The following is a 24,516-nucleotide window of genomic DNA, read 5'->3' as shown; positions in this document are numbered from 1 at the left end:
CACACTGTCTCACTGAAAGTATCTCCAAGAAGCACTTGTGTGCTTAAACAAAGACCAATCACAAAGGCAAATATATCTTAAGCTGTAACAATGACTCTATCATGAGGCCAGGGTGATATTAATAGCGCTCAGACCTACCCAGAATGATTTGTTCTTATAAAACTGATTTAAATGAAGTGCTTGTTTCTCTCTGTCCCAGTTCTCTTCAAATCGCTCCTGTTACTTTGTTCTCATTGTTATCCCCTCTTTGCCTTTGAAAGTTGTCAGGTAAGTGTGACATAAAATAAGCACCAGTTTTTAAGAAAAAGGAGAAGGAGGAGAAATTATATTCATGGGTAGAAGTTGCCAAGTTTTATCTGCTAGCAGAGCAATAGGCCTATTATGGAATACACTTGGGGCTTTCATTCACTTTCCCTCCAGTTTGAGGGAGACTATAATCTGCTATCTGGAGAATAAAATAATGATTCCAGAGGCTCTAAGAACATAACTTAATGTTCCAAATGCTATCACAAGAAACGGTGACTTTAATATTCCATAGCAGCCTATGTTAAAGATGCAATATAAATAATCTTTCTAGATTAACTGTGTATATTAAAAACAAAGCAGTAATATTGTGCTCATTCTCTGTCACACTTTGATCAAGGAAACTATACACTTAATAATCTGTCTGCTTAGAGCCTTAGCTTTAGCCATCCAAGTTTAAACACACAGACTGATGTTTTCTAAAAATTAATCACAAAAGTTGCTCTCAGCCCTAAATGGGAGGAAAACAATACCAGAAACTTTAGCCATCTCACATTAAATATTTTGATCGATGTCTTCCAGACTAAGCAGAAAAGTTGCTACTGGAAATCTATTTTGAGGGAATTACTGATTAAAAAAAAAAAAAAAAAGTGTTGTGGACATAACAAGAATAAATAGCTCATCATTCATTTGGACCAGATACATCAGAATCCAACTGTTTTGACTGGACACATATTGCTGGACCTAATTTCCAAACAAAATGAAGGCAAGTTTCCAAGGATTCAGGAAACTCGATCAGAGACTGCATGGCCGTAGTGCTCAGCAGCTACCCCGGCGCTGGTTATTTGTATTTCAAACACAGCCACGGCGCACTGCTACGGGAAAATCCACTTTCACCTCCCCAGCTTCACCTTCAGGCTCACAGATCTGCTGCTTCCAGCACAGCAGCACCAGCTGCCCGGCAACTCGATGCCGTGTGGACCCCAGCCTGGACAAGCGACCCGATGACTACGCTCAAGGCGGCGGGGCCCTGCCCAGGGACCCTCTTCGCTTTGAGGGCAGTGAGCCCGCAGCTCTTTCCAACCGTCCGAGAAGATGACCCTGGGACACCTGCCTCACGGCGCCGCTCCCCGCCGAGCGGCATGGCGGCCCGGCGCAGCGGCCGCGTTAAGGCTCCAAGGGTACTAGCAGCAGCCGCCGCTGGCCGCAACTCCGGGTAGGCCTCCGCTCCGCTCTTGTCCGCGTATGGCAGTCCAACGGCGAGGCAGCCGGGAGTGGCAGCCCGGCTGCCAAACAAACATCTCAGCGGTCTAGCGGCGGGACGCCGGCCTGCAGGCGGGAGGGCGGGCCGCCACACGGCGCCTGCGCCGGTGCCCGTGCCCCCGTCCCTCCCCGCCCTCGCGAGGCTACTCCTCAACGCTCTGCGGCCTCTTTTGGGTGCAGCCGGCCACCGTCTCGGCGCTGCAGTGCGCGCGAGGATTAGAGGCGGGGCGCAGTAGCTGTGATGGCGGAATTTGGTTGAGGCTGCGTAGCGCTTGGCGGAGGTAAGCGTCAGGGATCGCCTTTTCCTTCTCTGTACCCTGCCCCGGTGTGATGGTGAAGGCCGGGTACCCCTGGCCCGGCTCTGAGGGTGTCCGCTCGCATAGTGCTCCTGTGTCGTGTGGGGCCTCCCCGGGAATCCACGTTGAAGCCGGAGAAGGAGGTGACTCCTCTGACGGGATCCCTCAGAGGCTTTAGCTGCCGGGTTGCTGCACGGTGTCGAGAGATGTCGGCGGGGTGGAAGCCTGCTAAGGGGCTGGGCGCAGCTCGGCTCCAGGCTAGGCCAGGCGACACCGGGCTGTCGCTTGTCGGGGGTCACGGAATAAGCTGGACCTGGGGCCCTCCCGTGAGCCAGGCTGAGTGGTGGGTCGGTTTTAGTTTATATTAATGCTGTCCTTTCTGTCTGCGCTGCCTAAGCTTCAGGGTAAAAGCCTGGTTCTTTACCGGAGACACCTGTTGGTGAATGAATGAAAGAGCAGTCCTCTTCCACCTAGATGGAAGTTTTCTTAATGGGAATAAGTACTCTTTTGGTGTGTGCAAGAAGATTAAGGAGGGGTGGCTGAAATTGACTAGAGCTAGGGAGGTTTTGTTTGTGGCAGGACGTTGAAGACACTTTTACTGGTTTTTGTTTACTAACATTCATTTGTTAAAGAGAAACGTGGAGTTCTGTAAGTGCAACTTGTCAGTATAAACATGTTAATTTCTAACTTTGTTATTGCCTCTTACATCAGTAAGTCTGACAGAGTAGCTGCAGGAATCTACGTTTATTTGTTTGCTTGTTAAGGAGAGATCTCATGCTTGCATATGGAGCTAGTATAGGTACTGAGTTATCCGGTCTAAAAAAAACTTGCCTGTGTTTGCACTTAAAAACCTAAAGTTATGAAAGTCTTAGCTAAAATTTACTAATAATCTATTTTCCTTCTTTCATTCAAAATTTTAAACTCCTGCTGAAACACAGAAATATGTAGGTGGTCTAAAAGATCTTAAATAGATCAGACTTTTGACAAAAAAGACTATAAAAGAAGATTAAAAAAGATTACAGCCTCTGCTCAGGAAAGGACAAGGAAAATGTGGCCACTGTTCTACCTTGTCAGCTAGTCAGCATGTGTACATACTAATAAATAAAGTCAAACTGAGCAAGAAATGTATTTCTGCAAAGGGAAGATGAATACTTGAAGGGTAATAATGTCAACTCATAGTTTTCTGTTTGCTAGTTCTGCTTGTTCATGCCATATTTTTTTTCTTCAGGAATATTATCCAAGTGGAGTTAAACCTTGATGAAAAAGGTAATGGATTTTAGCTATGTTCTTTCTTTAGTGAAATAAAAATAACTAAAAAATAAAATAACTAAATGAAATAAACTAAGCTTATTTATTTTGCCAGCTGTTCCATTATATCAGATATTTTTCTGGAAGAGAGACGAAAACAACAAATTAACTTTTTTTCCTTTCCTGTAGTGGGTTGATAACTTTTCCTGTTTGTACATACTTACTGCTGGTATAAGGTAATATAAGGGATGTCACTTCCCCCCAGTGTTCTTCATTGCTGGAGTTTTTCACAGCTTTTTATATTTGTTCGTCCTTTGCTGTATTATTTTACAGATGCTGGGAGCTAGATAAATGCTTAAATGCTTAAGTTTGTAGATGCATCTTCCTTGAGACATCATTATGTTCCTTTTAGCTTAAATGTAGATATATAATTGTTCAGGTTACTCTGAAGTATATCTTGCAAGGTTGACTGAATGACTCATACTGGGAAAATGCACAGCTGTTTAACATCTTTTATTCTGGGATAATTCAGTTACAACAGCTGAAAGTATTTTGTATGCCAGTAACCTGAGTTTTCTGTTCCTGAAATCTGGTTTTAAGGAAATTAAAGGTTTTTTTTCTTCACTGTCAGTTAGTAAAGTGTTGTATTTTCCCTCTAAAATTTGTGAAATGCCCGTGTGTGATTTCCTTAGCAAGCTGTTGAGACATCTACAAAACCAAGTTTCCAGTAGTAAATCAGACTTTATTTTGATTAAGAATTACATACAGCATGGTGTGAGGTGTGTAATTACTGCAGTAACCTTTTTTTTTTTTTTTTTGTAGCCTCCTTTAGCAAATAACTTCCCTCCCCCCCCAGCTGATCTGGATCTTGAGATTTGCTGGAAGATACGTTTATGTGCTTTCTTGTGGAAGATCTAGTTAGATTTTATTAGTCTTCTGTTATGTCATACAAGCCAGATGATAATGTAGTTATGTTAGCTAGGTGTAGTTGTTTAACTCTTATCTGAGGACAAGAACTTTTATTTTGCTATCCTGATGAATGAAGTAATTCAAATGAAAGGCCTGTAGGATCAGGATTTCTAGGAATAGTATGATTTCCAGTAGGTCAGTGGAGACATACTGGAATACTGTGCAGCTGGTTTTGGCACACACACACCAAAAAACAAAAAAAAGGAGCCAGAATAGCCAGCCTCTGAAGTGGGCACTTCAATGCTGCATTTTTCATTCTTCTCCTGAGATGAGTGGAAGCATACCTTATCACATAACATGAACTTATTATTTCACCGATTCCTGACACAATTAAAAATACTTGTATCTTAGGTATATCATGTCAGGGAAGCTGCAGGATTTTTGTTTTGCTTAGAAGATGACAAGGTACAGATGGTTAAAAAAAGGATTTATGTGGTTTGTGGCTTTCTCCCTGCCTGTGTTTGAGATCTGGAGAGAAGAGGGCATCAGGAAATATCTCTGGGTAGTCAGCTGTTTTTCATGTGCTCAGTATCCCTCGTATGTATGATATATTGCAGGTGTATATAGAAATATATTAGACTTTTCTTTATGAGAACATATATGCTGGATACTAGGCCTTGGTTTTGTATTCAAATGTTTGCTATACCAGTTTTCTCTAATACATCTTGAAGATGCCTGCTGCCTGTGATTCTGTGCTTGAGGATATTGAAGATATTGTGTCAGCAGAAGACTTGAAACCACATGATCGGCAATTTGTAAGGAAGAATGTTTTTCCAAAAGTACGAAAACGCAATTCACAAAAAAATAATCAGACAGATGATGATCCCCCAAGTGACAGGTAAATTCTTCCTTCAACCATATCTTGTTGCTTTTCTTTTGTGTGCATTGTCAGCTTCTAAAACTGCAATGGAAGGTTGTCTGTTTCGTGATGGAAAATTTGAATACAAGATAAAAATTAGTAAAATAGCATTTATAAAATGTAGTGATAATGAATAAATCCTAAGCAAATTGCTTGTCCTTGACAGACTTTCTGTAGAAATCAGTTATGACTGAGATACTGATCAATGGAGTAATCAGACTGGGAAAAATGGTTTTATGTGTAAGACATTTCTGAAAAATGGTCTGCTTCACCTTAATGATCTAAACAGCAGCTGAGCTATTAAAAATGCAGTCCTGGAGTAGCCTTTTGACTACTGGAATGAGATCTGGAATAAGAAATATGAACAGAATTCTGAGAGTCATAAAAGGTTTGGGGTTGACAGGGACCTCTGGAGGTCATCACGTCCAAAACCCCTGCTCAAGCAGGGTCACCAAGGGTTAGGTGGCCAGGATTGTGCGTAGGTAGTTTTTGAATATGGGGAAGTTTTTTTTGTGGCAAGACATTAAAGACACTTTGTTTTTATTTACTAACATTCCTTTTTTTTAAAGATAAACAACTTTCTGTAGGTACAGCTTGATAGAATAAGAAGCATCCCTGGCAGTCTTCAAGAGCAGCTTGCACAGGAACTTGAACAGCCTGGTCTAGTGGGAGGTGTCACTGCCCATGGCAGGGGGTTGGAACTAGATGATCTTTAAGGTCCTTTCCAACCTAAACATGCTATGATTCTATGAATATCTCTAAAGAGGGAGCCTCCACCACCTCCCTGGGTACGCTGTACTTGTGCTTGGTCACCGTCACAGTGAAAAAATGTTTCCTGATGTTCAGAGGGAATCTCCCTTGTGTCAGTTTATCCTGTTGCCTCTAGTCTAGTTGCTGAGCACTGATGAAGAGAGCCTGGCTCCATTCTCTTTGCACTGTCACATAAGTTATTTCTATGTGTTGGTAAGATTCCCATGAGCCTCCTTCTCCAGGCTGAACAGCCCCAGCTCTCTCAGCCTGTCCTTCTACGAGAGATACTCCAGTTCTTTAGCTGTCTTGATGGCTGTTTGTTGGACTGTCTCCAGTACGTCCATATTTCGTGGGTGCATGCCGTCAGGACCCAGGGATTTACATATGTCCAGTTTGCTGAAGTGTCCCTGACCTGATCATCTTCCACCGAGGGTACATCTTCCTTGCTTCAGTCTTTCCACCCGATTTCTGGAACGTGGGATTTCCAAAGGATATACTTTTTCTATATACCTCCTGAAGTGATACAGTGAAACTTCTCTCAAAGTTACTGTTTTATTTCGGTGGAAATAGTATACAGTATCCATGGAATATATCCTGGCATTTTTCCTTCTTGTGATTCCCATAAGAACAGAATCAATTATTTGCTGCAGTGGAATTGATGAGAGCATGTCTTGCATGCATAGGAAATACAGTTTTGTTTTTCCAATACTGTTCAAAAAAGATTTTGTAAGTGTAACAGTGCACACTTCTGTGAAGCCCTATAAAGGTGCATTGACCCCATTCTGCCAGGAGCATATATAGAGCTCAATTGATGGTCTACAGATACTTCACAGTAGCACTCTATTCTCCTAAGTAGTCAGGTATGGTATATTTATCTAACAGGCTGTGATTTAGTGTTCTTGACTCAAGAAAGCATATTGAGTGTATGTTGTTCAGACAGTAGAAAGTCTAAATACATTGTACATGTGCAGCATGTGTTGCATACATCTACTTAATGATCATTAATCTTCCATCAACAAATCCCTGTTTCTAGGTAGGGGAAGTATCTCTGAAAAAGGAAGCATGGAGAGGGGGAAGATGTGGGCAAGGCAAAGGATTGTGTTCCAGGATGTGTATTCTTGCACTGGCATCGGTAGCTCACTGACACAGTTATCCCAGGAGTTTCAGTGGGAGCTTCTCCCAGAATTTTTTGTTGGTTCTTAAACAACTGTGTGTGCTAGGTCCATGATGCACATGCTGCCGTGCTTCTGTGGCCCAGAAAGATTGATACGAGCTTTCAGTTGTCTGTGTGGCTATTGGCAGGCTTAAGCAAAGATTTTATAGATGGCTTGCATGTAGGGAACTAAAATCAATGGGTGACATAATATAAAAGGGCTGCAGTTTAACAGTTGGTTTGCTGGTGGCCTGGCTTTTTAAATGATATGATAGTTTTCAGAGAGTTGTTTGTTTGTTTGTTAATGTAACTGCAGTGTACTGAATCTCTTATCCTACAGCTCTCATACCTTCTTCATTCTAAAATTCTTTTCTTGCTGCTTGTGCTGTCTTGACGATGGCCAAGAACTGGGTAGCTGCCCAGCTACTTGCTCACCCCTTTTCCCAGTATGCTGGGGGAGAGAATTGAAAGAGCAAAAGCAAGAAAACTTGTGGGTTAAAATGAAGTTTAAGTGAAGGAAAGAGGGGAAAAAACCCTAGGTGATGCAAGAGCAATCACTTGTCACCTCCTACAAGCAGACTGATGCCCAACCAGTCTCAGAACAATGGCTAGTTTGGAAAGACCAAGCCCCCATTTTTTTATTTTTTTTTTATTACCGAGCATGATGTCATCATGTGGTTTATCTTTTTGGTTAATTTGGTTCAGCCATTCTGTCCACGTTTTCTCCAAAGCTGTTGTCTGTCTCCAGCCTGCCTGTGGTGGGATGGGGCACAGCGGGAAGCAGGTGGTTTTGATGCTGTGCAAGCATTGTCCAACAATAACTAAACCACAGGTCTGTTATTAACACGATTTTGATCACAAACATAAAACTCAGCACCATGCAGGTTGCTGTGGAGTTAACTCTATCTCAGCCAGACTTAAAATCCATTACAAGAAAATCATGTAATTATGATGATCTTACCCAGCTGTTTTGGTGGTGGTACTATTTGTGTAGGTTATTTTATATTTGGATAATTACTGTTAATTAAGTCTGCTCAATAGGCTTATAGGGGAACCTTGTTCATCTTTGTCATTTTTACTTAACAGCATTATTCCTGGTGCTCAGAAAATCTGGATTCGTACATGGGGATGTTCTCACAATAATTCGGATGGTGAATATATGGCTGGACAGCTGGCTGCATATGGATACAAAATTACAGGTAACAATACTGACAGGTAGCATAATTCAGGTTTTTTTTGGGGTGAATGTTCAGAGCTGTCAGCAAATGTTTTTAGTCTCAATTAAACTTTTTTAAATCCCCCTTTGCTCTGATTTGAAGCTGAGAAGGTGAAGTGTTTTCTTGGCATTTAGCAGAATGATTACAAGAGTGCTTTCAGAATGGTTAGATTTTCCTGACAGAGCAGCTGTATAAGAGATGTCATGCAGTGCCTTTTGTGGGCATTTTGTTAGCTAAACTTAATTGGAAAGTTTATATAAGAGTGGGAGGGAGAGATGATTCTTGGGCAGAATCTAGCTGGTTGTCTGATTGTAATTGGTGGAACCCAAGTGAGAGAGAAAGAGAGGGAGGAAGGAAATGTATTGTCAGTGATGTGCGTGTTTGCTGCTGGAGCAGAGGTGAACTGCACCGTGTGAATGATCCTTTGATGGAAGTGGGATGATATAGGATTTTATCTTGTATGTACATTAAAGAGAGCTGAAAATACTATTTCTCCTTTTCTTCCAAATACTTTACAGTGGTCTCTGTTACCTTTTTCTTCCTCCTCAGTACTAAACAAAAAAACCCAAACTTGTGGTTTTGCTGGCCACGTTTAATCTTCTTGATGCAAAATGCATTGGAGGATGAGGGAGAACTCTAAAATGCTGAAAACGTGGAGAATTATTACCTGATTACTTTTGTGTAGCTTATGAGTAGTCAAAAATTAAAATGTTATCCATTAGTTCAAGTTTTGGTCTGTCTTGCATTTAAAATTATTTCCTGGTTATACTGAAAGATTTCAAAGTTGTTTTTCCTGACATATTGCTAGAAATATTTTATTCCTATTTTTAGAATGCTTTGTTTCTTGGAGCATCTCATGATATTGCTAAGCAGTTACATTTTATTTCCTTTTTTGCAGTTGATCTTTCTGTATTTATTGAAGTAGAAAGTAGGTACTTAATTATTCAAGTGCTCAACTATTTTAGGGAACCCAGGTGATATTTTAATTTGTAGTGCACCTCTGGAGTAGGTATGCTCTTTTCACAGACTAATGGAGTGCTGGTCCAAAATACCTTGTTTGTGACAGCAGTAAGACTGCAAATCAAAATGCCTGATTTGTGACAGCAGTAAGACTGCAAGTGAATTTTTGGTTTTGCTTTATTGTGGCTTTCTTAAATTAAACTTATATTTTCCTTAATTTTTCTAATGCATAGTATTCCACAAGCTACATCTGGCTTGTCAAGGTTCGCTGGCTGTCCCGTGGTGTTCGAATTCTGTTGGGATAAATGTAGGAAAGATGAAGTGCAGCAAGGGGGTGGGGGGTGGGGGGGAATGATGATGATAAAATAGATACTGTCTCTTTTTAGCAAATTAAGTATTCATAACCTTAGGATAGAAATAAGTCTACATCTAGAATCTAAACTGAGAACTGAAGACTGAATAAAAGTTTTGGTACCTGGGATAGAAGTACCTATAGAGTAATTTTGGTAATTGTGTATGAAATTGACTGCTAGTTTCTGGTTGATATTAAATCAGTGTCTTGATTTTGTTCACTTGTGTGTATGCATATGCTTACATTAAATGAAGCAAACAAGGAAACCCCAGTGCTGAGGTGGTAGGTGGAAATTACCTAGTCTGCTTTTTTCTTTGTGAAATTGGTAACTTCTTTTTAAGTTGGTATATTTAAGGACCTCTGAAAGTTTCATTTTTGTTCAGTAGAACAAAAATACTGGCTACAAATTCTGGCTGAAGTGAATTTTTACAAATCCATCTATTTAATATTCTTCTTTACAGGCTGTCAGTGAAGCTGGAACTGAGTGCAAGTATTGCAAGTATGGTAGCTGTGTGTGAGAATATGCGCTCAATATAATGATGCTTCTGGCCACAAGTGTGTATGGAAGTGCTCTGTTACTGCTTGGTTTGCCAATAATGTGTCTCAGGGTTTCACACTGGGATTGATCTATTTAATGTTTTTAACGGACTTGGAAGACAGGATGTGATGAACCTTCAACTAGTTTGCAGACTATGCCAAAGTGGGGGAAGTGGTTGACAGGCTGGAAACCAGGGCTGTGGTTCAGAGAGACCTTGGCAGGCTAATGCAAGCCATATGTTTTTTAGCAAAGGCAAATGCAAACTCCTGGGGTTGGCGTAACTCCAGCTAGTGGTAAAGGTGAAGGTGGGCGGGCAGGCTCTCTAGAAAGCGTCTTTGTGGAAAAAAGATTTTTAGGATTGTGGTTGACAAGAACTGAACATGAGTCAGCAATGTACACTTGTAGCAAAAGAAGACAAACTGCATTCTAGGCTTTGTTAGCAAAAGTGTAGTCAGCAGGTCTGGGAAGGTGATCCTTCTGCAAGCTTATGTGGTACTTGTGAGGTGGCAATGGGAATGCTGTGTCCAGTGATAGTTTTGCGCTCCCTAAGAAAAGACAGAAGTTAGCTTAGTGGAGTGAGTCCAGTGCAGGACCACAAAGATGCTTAGGGAGCACATGTAGGAGAAGAGATTAGGAACTCTGGCTTTCTTCAGCCTTAAGAAGAGAACACACGTGGAAGTTCCTACTTGCAGGTAGCAATACCCAGTAGGAGGGTACAGAGGAAATGGAGGCAACTGCTTGTTAAAGGTATGCAGTGACAACAAAAGACAACAGTCTTCCTTTTACCAAAGTGGCAGTTAAGATTTTTAGCATCTGGTGCATTGCTTGCTGCTTATGCTGTCGATTTTCCTATAAAGAATATGCTAATATAGAAAGTTTCCCAACATTTCTTGAGTATCTTTCATCAACCCATTTTTGAGAAAGCTTATTTTTTAATAGTAAGTCAGATAGACGTTCATATTAAATCTATTCTTAAGATTCTTTTTGTCTTATACAGTGAAATAGTTCCTCAGTAAGTATTGCTTAACTTAATCAGATTTTCAGACTTCTCTTGAAATTAAGCTTAGTATTGTTTACACTATTTCAAACATAATAGAATGTTTTACAAGAGCTTTTTTCTAATTCAGTGCCTCTCAGTTGCTAGAATTTGTTAGTTTATGACTGTTACAAACTTGAGGAAAAGATAGAAATATTCACTAAGGTAAAGATTGCTGTCACAGGGTCCCAAGCAGCTATTACTTAACAAGTGTTGATTAGCCTGCTTCCTAAGCTTTTGAGTCAACACTTATTGAAGGGGTGCTGGAGTAAAGTTCTTGTTCCAAGAAATAAAATGTGAGCTTTACTTGCATTTACTAGACCGTTGTGAGGGAAATGGTCAAGTGCTATCTCTAGTCTCTTTTATGTAATTGTAAGATTGAAACAAAAAAATACAGGGAGCAGTATCAGACAGACTTTCATTGCTAACTGAAGTTGTAATATACAACCTGCCTTATTAAGTTGATTTAGCTGAAACACTGATATAATGCATGTCTTCTAATTATAGAAATAAATCTCCATGACTTGTTGCAAAAATCTAATTCTCACATTATTACATACCCCTTTTTTATTGTATGGATTCTCTGCTGTTCTTGATTTGAACTCTGGTCAGGAGAAGCGTAAGTGTATGTATGTCCATTTTGCCTTTCATCTGTTTAAAAAATGTTCTTTCTATACCAACACCCTTTGTTACTTTCAGGAGTGGCTATATCCAAAGGTGAAAACTGAGGTGCTACAGTTTTTCACCACAAAGACTACTATTTGGGGCAAGAGCGCAGTGTGAACTGGCAATATACAGATACTGCAATAACAGCAATGGTGATTAAAAATCAGGAGCTGCATCAGCTTAAAAAATGGCAAAGGGAAGCTGTCTGAAGAGCTGAACCTATTTTTGTATCTGCTTTTACAGTGTGAAGGTAGGCAGTGTTCTGAGGAAATCTTGCATACCATCCTGTGGGAACACAAAGCTCCTTTGTTAGTCTGAGCCATGCAGCAATGTGTGGACCAGCTGCTATCAGTGTGGGGCTGTACTGTGCTACTTGTTCCCATTCTGAAAACAGTGTAGCTGTTGGAGGCTTTACTGGTTCTAAAACTGGTTTTGGTTTCTTGGCAGCATGACTCCCTGTATTAGATATGCCTGCAGACCTACTAGAGTGCTCCCTTTGACATACATCCTGGAGGAAGAAACTCATGGTACAGACAAGTAATGCCTTCTGTGAAAGAGAGGAAGTTGGTGAGCTGGGAGCTCTCAAATACTGTGAGCCAGATATTTGGGAAGGGAATTCAGTGTGTGTGCCACTTAACAGTATTTTCTCTCTGAAAAATGGAACCAAACATATATAGTCAGTCAGCAAATGATCTGATTCCTGAAGCAGGTAGTCATGTTAGCGTTTGTTGGCATCTGTAGGTTTCTGTTTCTATGAAATGAATGCTTTTTGGTCCACCCTTCTGGAATCCCTTTTGATAGATCAAGCAGTTAGGTATGTTTATTGTGATAATTGTTTTCAGATTGAGGCTTTTCAGGTCCAAAGCCTCAGTCATTGTAAAACATGCTGGTGGAGTTGGGAGTGGGGGAGAGGGTAGACACTACCAATTACCTAGAAATATCAGGAGAATAAACAGTGGCTTTTCTTTTATGAACAGGAAGCAAAAAGTGGTATTAAACATTCAGTGAAGCTAACCCAGTAAAAGCTTATCTGCGCTAAACTTTTTTCCTTTTTCTTTTGGAAATAAATGCTAGCATGGAACTTTTTCCTGCTGTAGCATGGGATTTCAGAAGCAGAAAGGGGTGGAGTTGTTCTGTTGCTAATTCAGTGGCCTTGGCTTTGATTTAGCACATGGAAACTGTCCTTAGCTTTGCTTATGCAATTTTAGACTAGTTTTTGTTCAGGCATCGCTTTTACTGTCTCATGCAATTTTTCTGTAAGATTGTTGGATTGAAAGATGCTGTGTTTTTCACAGGTTCCTTCCTGTGCCTTTCAGAGAGCTTACTGTGTTACTGTGATTATGGTATTTGTGGGTGGGACTTTGATCAGTGAGATTTGCCAATTGCTATTGAAGCTTAGTATTTATAGTCCTTGTTATGTATTTTGCAACTGAAGTTCACTGGGCAGAGAATTTATGTATTTCTCTAAAGCAAATATCAATATTTTGAAATACTGTTAAATTATCTGGGGTTTTCATTGCCTCTTCTGCTTGTTAATTTTCTAAACTATTGCCAGTTTTGTTTACCAGGGGATGTAATTGAGGTACCCTTAAGACTGTCCCTTTGTTCAAACAGCAAATTTGAGTAGAAGAAAGAAGGAAAAAGACAAAGAAGGAAAAAATGCTCTGATCTACTTAAGACCTGACAGTGAAAAGAAGACAGATGTAAAAGGAAACATGCTTAGTCTGCAGTTGAAGCAGCAGATGAGGTGCTACAGACTCATACAGACTTCAGCATTCGAAGGCATTGCATAATGTGCATTATGTTGCATAAACAATGCTTTCTTAGACTTTGGCCATCCCCGTACAGATACAGCAAAGCATGCTGCAGCATCCATTTTATTCATCCAAGAGAAAAATAAAAGAAATGACTAAGACTTTTCAGGTGTTGACTCTTGGTTTGTGAATTGCAATTCAGAATCTGGCGTTTTAGGTGTTGTTTAAAAAGTACTTTTCCATTGCACAATAAAATTTTAATTATTTTAGATTTTGATTTATTTTATTGCCCTAAAGTGGAGAGTTCTTAAACAGATTACTATGTTCTGCACATTTGTTAACTTAAAATAAGCTCTCTGACACCTGTGTAGTGGTTGGTGGAGTATTTTGACCAGAGGTCTGCTGTTTTTCTGTGTATGCTTTTAGTTGCTCAGAATTGGCAATTGGTCTTTCCCTTTTCCTCTCTGTCCCCTGCTGATATGCTTCTCTGTTGCTTCATCAGTATCATGTAAAAGATAGTGATTACTGTGTAATTTTGGGGTGCGATGAGCCGTCCTCATTATGAGGTATTTTTAGTATTCTCTTTTTAAGCTAAGACAAATCTCTATTATCTGTTGATATTTAGCCTTATCAGAGAATTCAAGTTTAGTCTGAGCTTTTAGATTTGTACTTTTCAAACATTGTGATTGCAGTGACGGTTTAGGGGGAAAAAAGATAAAACTTTCCTTTGGGGGGGAAGTGTGAGTGTATGGGGAGTGTTTTAAATACATATAGTAACCCAAAGGACTTTTCTGGTGATCAGAGGCATTTCTGTTTTCTCTGAAAACACTGTAGTGGTGAAACTCAATCTCTGAAGCAGCTGAGCAGTGGAAAAAAGTTAACAGAGGTGTAAATCCTGTGTTCTGTACCCTTGCTGAAGAATTCTTTCATTGGCTGTAACTTGTAGAGTTACAGTCCTGTATGACTTTTGCATTTCTTGATAACCTTGCATAACTACTACTGCAGCAGTATTCTTTTTTCAGATTCGAACTGTTTGATAATATGGAGAGTAGGAGCTTTCAGTTGTTGATACTGAGAGAGGCAGTAAAGTAACTTCTCTAAACTGCTGGTAAAACAAGCTAATTAACAGTTCCAGCTATATGGTCTCCTGCTTTCAGGAGGAGGAGGGTCTAAGTTGCTGCTTGTTATAAGTTTGCTTTGTGCTTTGGTCTTGGTGCTTGGGCTTTTAAACCCTCCTCTGACATACACAGCATGTGAATGTTTGGGATGTGGGTGTTATGTTTAGTCTCAGTCTTTTACTGCTGCTGAAATAATTGCTGCAGTTGGATTTACCAAGAGCCATCTTACAAGGAGATATAAGGGTGCTTTTGTCATCTGTTGAGAATCTGAAACTTTTATTGTGAGATGGTTAAGAGGAGGAGAAGAGAGTGTGAAATGAGACAGAAGGTGGTATTCCTGGGATGGAGCATGGAATTTCATTAATGTAGACTATCAGAAATTCAGGATTCTTTGGGGAGGATACAAGTATTCCCAGTGCAGCCTGAAGTGTCTTGTAAGGCAGTGAATGGGAAAATGGGTGTGGGTATTGTTGGGGTGCTGTCCTGCAGTGTAGTTAATACATCATGCTGTGACTGATCTGCAGTGCATGTTAACTCAGGTCCCTGTAAACTAATGTATAATTGTGGGTTTGGCAGCTGTGTATTACTGCCTCGTATGTTTCCTGTAAAACTTCCTAGCCCTTGTGTGGCTAGAGTTCTGTTACATATCACTTCTGACTTCCAGCACAGCACAAGATACATGACCTCTACCTTGGTTTCCTCAGCATCAATTTCTTATTCCTGTGAGGCAACTTTCTGTTAATTGGGGTACTAGATTTGAGGATGTTTTCTGTGTTACGGGCTAGAACTCCTCTAATTCTCAAACTACAAAATGTTTTCTCTGTTTATAAGGGGACTGGAAAGAACTAGCATGTGTGTTTTTTCCCTCAGAGATTTCCTGTATTGCTACCATTAGAACTTGATCTGACAACTGTGTTTGCTTTATCCCATTAAAAGTAATATATTTTACAGCCCATCTAAGAATTGTTAGGGTTTTTTTCCTCACTTTTAGTGCTTTCCTTTCACAGTCACAGGGTTGGTGAATGAAAGCTGTGAGGTGGCCTGGGAGCGTAAATAAAATCCTACATGCACAGTAATTTCAGAGACACTTGTACAGAGCTTACATAGGTGAACTTAAGCAGGTGTACATTATTAAGGTTAATTCTAGTGGCAGATCAGTTGGTTGCCTGCTCTTGTGGTTGTGCAATAAGGTTTAGTTCTGGCAGTGCTGAACTTCATGTAGTACAGAAGAACGAACTTGAAAAGGATTGAACCGTGAAAGGCAGATTTCAGCTTCTGGTAGCATGCATCCTTCTGTCTGGAGTGTGTCCCTGTAGTAGATGGTTAAGCAGTCAGTAAATGAAGCATAAATAGCAATGATGAAGTGAGCTCAACACAGACTCACAGGTGATGTGCAGCTTCATAGAGTGCTCTACTGAGGCATTAGCCTCGCATATCTCATGATTCTTTGTGCTACAAGTAATAATTCATAGAATATTAGTAAAAGCTAATGGAAGAACAGACCAGATCTACTGATTTTACTCTCACAGGTAGAAACAAGATCATGTTTTGGTCAGGAGCATTTGTAGGAGCCCCTGAAAAAGACGTGCTTGTTACCCTCAGTGACTGGGGAGTAGTGGAGGAGGGTTAATTTTTGCTGCAGGTACTTGCTAGAATTTGGCTACAGTTTCATTTGCGAGGAAAGCCAAAGCTTAGCTGCCAGCTCCTTCTTTTTGGGACAGTGCTGGCTAGGATGAAGTTTTCTGAACTAGCTATAGTCACCCTTTGCTGCACAACTTTGCATTAAGATGCTTTTAATATATTTTGGGAATGGTTTTTTTGGCAGTTGCAGTGTGAGTGCCTGTGCACGTGTGAGTTGCTGTAGCTTTATGTTATTACAGGGAGGTGAGGTGATGTGAGGCAGACCTAAGTGAGTTAGTTTCTGGCATGTTGCTGATAAGAATTTTGAATGTAGCACAGTTGATCTTGAATTGTGCTGTGTCTCCAAATACATGGCATTAACCTATACTGTTCTCTTTCTGTCAGGCCTGAGGGTTCGTGAAGACTGCCTTATGATTGGGGGGGCTGGCTGGAGACAGTAGAAACTCACTAAACAGGAGACACAGATTGGTTTTGGTGCTTTTCCTCTTCGATGGGGGCAAATAAAGTACTTTTTTTTCTCCCCCCTGGCCTAACAGAGCTGAGTAATTAGTAACTTACATTTCCTTTTTCATGGCCAATCTGGCTTACGTTCATGCAAGCCTGGTCAGTGTTTCTGTGGCTCCCGGGTGTAGAACAGGCCCTGTCACCGAGCAAACAAGTAACAGTACATGTAGGTATTTTTCGCTCCCAGGGTCCCATCCCGTCGTTGGAGTGTGTCGGCTGCTGTCTTAGATCATCCGTCATTTTCATTAGTGCCTTTTGCCTCTTGTGCTGAAAGGCAAAGGCGGTGCGGTGCCCCTTGGGCGGAGGCAAGGTGTACCGGCGGCGTCCAGCAGGTGGCAGCATTGGCTAAGTAGAGGGTCCGGAAGGGCTCTTAACTCTTCCCTCCCCGCTGAGTCGTGCTGCTCGCTTACTGGCCTAGCATGCAAATTTCTAGTGCACTCGTATGCATTCAGGTAAATTGGCGTTAACTTAAATTATTTGCTGCTGTTCTGGTCTTACGTCCACTTAGATGGCAGCTTTGTTGTTGAATACTAGAAAGGTCTGTGTTTTATACTTTGGTTTTGTCTCAGTTACAGCTTTTTCTTTGAGTCCAACACAAAACATAAATTATTAGCTGCCCTTCCAAGCAGTCGTGTAATGGGCTTGAGATTCATAAAGTATAATTGTTAATTTCACCTGTTTGAAGGAACTATTCCGTTTGGAAGCCCCTTTCTTCTTCATGTTTGATCTGGGGAGGTTGGCTTTGTATATAGACTTTGAAGCATTAATTGAGGATTTTGCCTATTTTCATTAAGGAATGCTTTTAATATTTTTTTTTTATTTCAAGAATCCTGTAGGCTGTCTTACAGCGTGTATTACACCAAGACACTGAATACTATAAAGACTGCTGAAAAATTCTATCTGTTGAAATGTGTGACTACAGCATAAATAAAGCCATGAGTTTAGCTAACAGTGTCAAAGCAGGTGGTGTTCAGGTTGGGCATCAGTAGTTAATTGTTAAGAGTTTTGTAAGGCAAGTAGATGGTAACTATTGCAGTTAGTGCAGTGCTATCTTAAGTTCCCAAAACTAAGTTCAGGCAAATTCAAGATCAGATTTTACATGTTTGCATGTGTGGGAATCTTGAGCTGATTTAGGTGGTGCAGTCTTTACACTAGTCTTGCTTAGCTGAGGTACAGTATGTCTGCAGAAATGCATACATAACATAATCTGTGAATCTTGTATGTACTTCAGTATGCTTCATTTGTGTGCTGCCAGTTGAAGCTAGCACATTAAGTGTCAGGGGTGAGGAATAGGCTTCATCTATTTAGGCAGAAGACATCAGCTTTTGTCTTCTGTGTCAAATTCCTGGCTTTGGAATTTGCTTACAGAAAGAAACTGTGCAGAAACTTTGTCTTGGATAACTATGAATAGGCCTTGAGATAATCATGCCAAAACTGAATTGCTGTTGATTGGTACAAGACACGGGTGTATAGAGAAGTGAGGTTTTTGGCTTGCAATTTAATAGAAGGCAGATCACTTGGCTGCCGATTTTATTAGGCATTTTGGACCTTCAGCTTTTGTTGGCTGGGCTTTATGGGTAAAAGTGTGTTTGTTTGTAATTGATTCCCGAAGTGACAGTTGACTTTTGAAATTCACTTGTTTGTTTATGGGTTGGCAATTTTCTGTTTGTCTTTATCATGCTTTTAAAAATTCACTTACCATGGGTTAATGTTAGTCTTCCTTTGTGAATGTAAAGATGTAGACCATTAGCTGATGGTAAATTTGAGCATCCAGTATTTATTTAACTAGAAATTTGAGTCTTATGACTGGTAGTGATGGAAGGAGCATATGAACAAAATATGCTTTGGAAGTCTACTGCCTAGAAAATAAAGTTTAAGTCTGATACAGCCACTTAGATGTGTTCTCAACTGTTCCAGGTAGTCTTTGTAACATTACATTACAATAGGAGCCACAGTAAAAAAAACTTTGACAGTGAGATTCTTCTCCTATAACAAAGTGTTTGTTTTTAAAAAACAAACCCCAATGCAAACCCAGCAGGGCAGGAAAAAACAGCATTTTCTTTTGTAGGTGGCTGATGGTTCATTTACAACTATAGCTGTTCAGTGCTGTTAGTGGTTCCTTGTTTTACTGAGGCAGAAGTGTGTGTAAGTGGAGGGGAGTAATTCTTCTAGTTTAACAGCACCTTAGTGTGGTGCTGCTCACCTGGCAGTCCAGGCACCGGATACGGGGAGAAGAGTTCATTTCTGGGGTGTAAACTGATGCAGAGGAGGACTTGGAGAGGAATTTGAAGTAAGATTATTTTGCGTGACCACCTGCAGGATGTAGGTTGTAACTTGGTGTTCATGACTGGCAGAGCCTCCTCTTAGACTTCTGCAGCCTATCATAGGTTATATGCCATAAGGCACCTGCGTGGTTGAGCTTTCCTTCCGAGGGCTGGGCTGCTCACTGACATTTGTTTTAGCTGGTTGTTGAAAACCTCCAGTCATGGAGAATTCACAACCCCTTTTGGGTGATTAACTGCCTTTCTGGTTGCAGAGTATTTCCAAATGTGTAACCTAAATCTTTCAGCACAGTTCAAGCTTATAGCTGCCTTTGTTTTCTTTAGTGGGCATGGAGAACGTCTGAGTCTTTTCATTTTTATGGCAGCCTTTCACATATTTGAATGCTGCTGTCACTTCTTTCTGTAGGCATCTTGTATGTAGGCTAAATAGACCTAATTCCTAAAAGCTTTTCTCATGGTCACATTCTCTAGATCTCTGACCTGTCTTGTTCCTTCCCTCTAGACATTATCCAGTTTATTTGCAGTAATCTAGTGCATTAGTCTATTTATCTAGTTTGTACAAATCTGATAAGTAGGTTGATTTTTTTGATGCCTTATTCAAACTGTGGTTTATGGTATTTCAGTTTTAGGTCCTAGGACAGCTGAAATCAGGATTGAAGGATTTTTAAGGATTTGCTTTTGTGGCTCACTTTGGGAGACTGCTGTTCACAGTGGTGGTGTCCTAGCTTTTTAAAATAATCTGAACTCTGAATTGCTAAGCCAAAGTTTGTCATCACACTTCTGTTACTTGCCTTTATTTTGTTTCCACTGTAATTTCAAAAATACTCTGGCACCTTCTGTTTTATTTTCTTGGCCATTTTAGTCCAAAACCAGATTAGTTGCTTGGTTTGGTTTACTGCAGAGTTGGACAAAAGTGTCTATGCATATGTATTAAGACATTGCAAAAGAAAGAGGGCAGAACATTAACAAAACTGAGTGCACAAGAGATGGCTTGACTTTCATTTAACACTAGGGCTTACTTACGGTGAGTTAAATATGTGCTGGTGAAACTAGAGCTTTAGACTTGAAACACTTTATTTTAAGGGCTTGTGCAGCGATTGATTTCTGCAGCTATTTTGTGCAACTTGATATGGTAAAGAATCCATCTTGATGCCAATCTTTTGGGCCTTAAAGTATCCCTTTATTTTTCCCCTTCCTCCAGTATGTTAGGAAAATAAAATTTATTGTTGTATGTAACTTCAGATATTTCAGCAGCGTTAGTCATGACAAGCAAAGAAATTTTGGCCACTTAAATTTAGTGAAGAAAAAGTTTAGAGAAACATTAAATCAAAGGTGAATGTTGATATCAGACTTGAAAAAAGAGCTATACAGGGCTCCACTGTGATAAGAGTTCTGCTAATGCTTCCTTACCTTCAGAACATTTTAGAAAGCTTTTTTTCAGAATTAATAAGCTAGCAAAGAAAGGTGTTAAATACCTTTTCCCCTTCTCTTGAGGCCAGAGTTTAGATCACTGGGAAGAGAATTGTAGCAGTTGATTTAGATTCCATCTGTAATGTGTCAACTTCAGGTTTGCTTGTAGCAATTGCATGGGGTCACTTCACTGGTTTCTTTGAATTTGCTTAAATGGGTAAGGACTTTTCAAACTATTTGATGTGTCAAACTATTATCGTAGTAACCACTGTACTGTGAGTCACTGCTAGATGGCACTGTGTAACTGTGCTTTCACCAAAAATATTATTGGAACATATTTTTGACAACCGTTTAAATTAACATTTAGGTTTAAAATGGCATTTTATTGAATTTTATTTTCAATTTAGTCACTTAATTGATCCCACTATAAATGACCTCTTGGCTCAGGGACTTACTTTGCGTTGTTTGAAAGGACTTGAAAGTTCAGAGGCAGCCCTTGCAAGTGAGGTAAAATTTCCCTTCATTTCCCACACAATTATTAATAATGCAGAAGCACTGCATACATTAGGCTTGTGTAAATATCCTAAAAGATTATTGAGAAAAAAAATGAGATCCGTTGTCAATTCAAATATGGTCATAAGGGAAATGAAGCAGTGATTAGTGTAAAAGTCTTTGGAGATCAGAGGGATTTGTATGATTTTTCTTAATTGATCATCATCCATGTGTGTTCATGCTAGTTACGTGAACTCTTTATTTCCACTATCTCGGTGGTGAGGAAAGCTTCAAATTGTTACAACTTCCTGTTTTCCTCACCCCCCCTCCCCCCCCCCCGGATTTTTGGCTTCAGAGTGACTGTGCCATATTGTTGTAAACTCAGTAGTTGTTCATTCATGGAAAAGACTGTATCCAAATAAAGCTTACGGGTGTGGTACCAAGATGCAGTGTGATGCAGCTAGGGTTTGCGGTGTCCAATCAGGATGGCGTAAGGCTTTTTCATGATGATCAGTGTTAGCAAGTGGTTTTCACTGTGCGGGAAGTATGATATAGTAAGCAGTTAGTTTCCTTTACTGTTATGATTAAAAGTATTTTAGAAACTTTGGCAAGGCAGATTTGCATGGTTCTCAGGTAGGTGCATCAGGAAAGTTTGCAACTCTTAAAAGTGTGGATTCTTTCAACAAAAGAAGAAAGTTAGCTTCAGCTGCATCTTGTGCTACATAGCATTAAAATACCCCAAACAAACAACAAACTCCAAAGGGTCTGTGAAGTGCTAAAATGACGTTTATGTTACTAGACTGCATGTGTTCTGTGTGCATGTACAAATTTTGTTTTGCGTAGTTAAGTGTATTTTGTTTTTGGGAAGGGGGAACAGATGTAGTTGCTGAATGCTGTAGTTGTCTCTTATTGTAATGATCGTGTGGATTTATTTTGTTAGGGTATATTCTTCATTTACTGCCTGACATCTTGCTGGTTGCTGTCTTTAGGACACACATGTTCTAGCATATCAGTAATTATTTGTATTGTGTGTATACAACATTTCTAGTTTGACTTGCCTTCCTGGCACTAATTTAAATCACTTGCGATTGTGCACTACCTAGCACACACTAAAGAGAAAATGGAAGTTTTGGCATAGAACTGGATTCTTTAAAAGCAAACAAATTAAAAATATCAGATATTGGCACACGCACTCATAGGAAGATTGTAGGGAAATACTGAGCAGTTAGTGTTCTTTAGCTGCAACGCTTTATTAAAACCAATCTTTTTCAGTGAGTTTTTGGAGAAACCTCATTCTTATTGAGAAAATATTCTCACAAAGACTGTGTACTAGAAGGAAACAGAAAATGGTTTCTAGCTATGTATAACTTTCAAAGACATTGAAATCACGGTGATCTAAATTAGTTAATGTGAGGCTGCATGGTAGAAGTAAGAAATTTGTGAACAGTGGAAAAACTGAGACAACCTGTTTACTCAGGTGAATGTTTCATCAGTTTAGAAAAAGTACATAGCTGTAGTGTATATATACCTGTAGCTGCTGAACCCTGATCATGATACAGTGATTCTGAAGTTAAGTTTCAGTTTAAAATGTGAAAAAATTAGTTTCATATACCTCTTCTTATTTTGCAGGTTTTCACAGCCTTTGGATTGAAGCAGTAAGGCAGTTTCTAGGATGAATTAGTAACGTGTAGTTGGCTCAAGTTGAGGTCCTTCCTCCTGTATCTTGATTAATTCATTTCTGTAAGAAAATGGTTTTAATAATGAAAATAATGCTTTTGTATGAATTCATTTATAGGTTCTTACTGCTTTGGGAGAAGAACGTGTCAAAGGATCGCTATTACTATGGGGTTTTTTTCTTAAGACCTGTACTCAAATTGTGATTCAAGAAGGTATTTGCAGTATAAGGGCTCTGCATTTCTAATACTTAACTGTTAATGGACACTCAGAAGAAAAATTAATGCAAATTTTGCTAAGCTTCAGTAAAAAAAAAAAAGCTGGAAACTCATGTGAATTAGGGTTGGCTTTGTGAAAACAAGACACTTGAGAAATGCTGCTGATCAGCAGCTCATTCCTGTGAAACTATGTTTTAAGCTTTCAGAGATTTATTTCTTTTCATTAATGCAGTCTCCCATTACCACTTCTTTCGTGTACCAGGAGCTATGTCAAGGATACAGTCCAATGTATACAAAGCGTGGAACTAGTTAACATCTTCTAGCACCAAGGAGTGTGTGACTTAAGAAACAAACTGTGTGGTATTTGATACCAACTTGTACCCAATTACTCTAGACACATTTCAGTATTGAAAACATATGTGCTTTCTATGTTGCAAGACATATTCTCAATAAACTGATTCCTAAAATGAAAGATTTAAAGCCTGATGAATGAGGTGGATTTAAGATGTGTTTTAAATGGAACTTCATACGTTCATGTATCTTTCTGTATGCTACATTATAGGAATTTTTTTTTTTCTTTAACCACCACAAAATCTACTGATTTTTTTGGCATCGCTTTCTCTTAACATTGTTTCACAAATGTTTTCATAGTTAGCCTTGAAAGCAGAAGAGTGTCCTTTAAAATGTCATTCTGGAATAAACAATAGACTGACTTTGGGGGTGGGGGAAACACAATACAGAACAAAACCAACAAAAAAAACCAACCACCACCACCAAAAAAAAACTAGCCCAAAACAACAAGCAAACAACTGTTAAAATAGGACTTTCTGTTCTTGTTTCAAGATAAATTTTAGCTGCTATGTCAAAATGATAAGCAAAGGACTACCTAGGGAATGCTGAAATACTTGTCAAAAATGGGTGTTCAAAAAGTGTTTTTGGCATACATCTTTAGCTAAACAGTTTTAAGTTCCTAAGTTAAGTCCGTTATCTAAGTGAAAAGACACTTGATTTCCTGAATCACCCCCTGGAGGTTAGGGGTTTACTGGTGAGGGTGTTTTTTGCTTTGATTTTACAGGGAATTCTGTTTCTAAGTCAGACATCTGAGAGAGAGAGGCAAAGTCATTGATAAGAATACCCTTTTTTAATTTCCACCCTAGTTATTAAAGTAGTAAGACTCTTTTTTTATTATTTTATCTAACCTTCCTTCAAATTGCATAAATCCCTTCAATGTTTGGTTGACCTAATGGTTCTTCAGGGGTTTTGTGTGTAGAGGTGTGTGAAGTGTGTTAACAAATTACAGTGAAAAGTTACATGGTGAGGCTTACTGGGGGAAAAGAATACTAAGGGTATCTGCTATAGGTGGTTTTCAAGAGAGAAGGGATTAGGCCACACTTTAAATTTCCCTTCATGGAGCATTGGTTTGGATACAAAGAAATGGGTGGTTTCTGAAACATGGAGAGAGAATATTTTTCCAGGTGTCGTTACCTTGATGCTCCGTGTGGTTTATGGGAATAATTAAAGAATCAAAAATTCTGTTCTTTCTGTCTGTAATAGATTAGTTATCTTTATTCCTAGTCTCTTTCAAATCTGAAGAAGAAAAAATATGTATTTATTGTTGTCTTCTGAGTTAAGACTAATATCACTGTTTATTTGGAGTGTATTAAATGCAATTATCAGTTGCATTTGAGGAACAGAAGTCACTGTCAAAAAGTGTATTTTGAATGTTCCATTTCAGGGTTCTTAAGTAATTGCCTACCCAGTTCATTTGCTGTGATTGCCGTCAAGTTAAGCTTTTACGTGAAGTCAGCCTGTTGGTCCCATCAGTCTCATTCAGCTGTAGGAACAAGGTACTAGGAATGAAGTTAGTAGATGG

The 24,516-nt window shown here is 39.6% G+C and overlaps 1 protein-coding gene across 2 annotated transcripts in view; it reads left to right on the top strand.

Annotated features, from left to right (window-relative positions):
* The first annotated feature begins 1,685 nt into the window (after window positions 1–1,685).
* Window positions 1,686–24,516, top strand: part of CDKAL1 (CDK5 regulatory subunit associated protein 1 like 1) — a 393,962-nt gene continuing 371,131 nt past the window's right edge. The window contains exons 1-4 of one of the 2 annotated variants that reach the window (XM_061346396.1): window positions 1,686–1,787; window positions 3,031–3,068; window positions 4,691–4,857; window positions 7,868–7,980. In XM_061346396.1, the coding sequence (XP_061202380.1) occupies window positions 3,060–3,068; window positions 4,691–4,857; window positions 7,868–7,980 (289 nt within the window). In that variant the 5' untranslated portion in view covers window positions 1,686–1,787; window positions 3,031–3,059. Of the gene's footprint in view, window positions 1,788–3,030; window positions 3,069–4,690; window positions 4,858–7,867; window positions 7,981–24,516 lie in introns of those variants that run through there. The other variant, XM_061346397.1, reaches the window with a different exon arrangement.

The sequence above is a fragment of the Neopsephotus bourkii genome, unplaced genomic scaffold (assembly GCF_033783945.1).
Source record: "Neopsephotus bourkii isolate Nb327-2 ecotype Australia unplaced genomic scaffold, CSIRO-AGI_Nbou_v1 NB_272, whole genome shotgun sequence".
In the NCBI taxonomy this organism is placed as follows: Eukaryota; Metazoa; Chordata; class Aves; order Psittaciformes; family Psittacidae; genus Neopsephotus; species Neopsephotus bourkii.
Note: the sequence above shows the minus strand (reverse complement) of the source record. Positions and strands in the feature narration are given on the sequence as shown.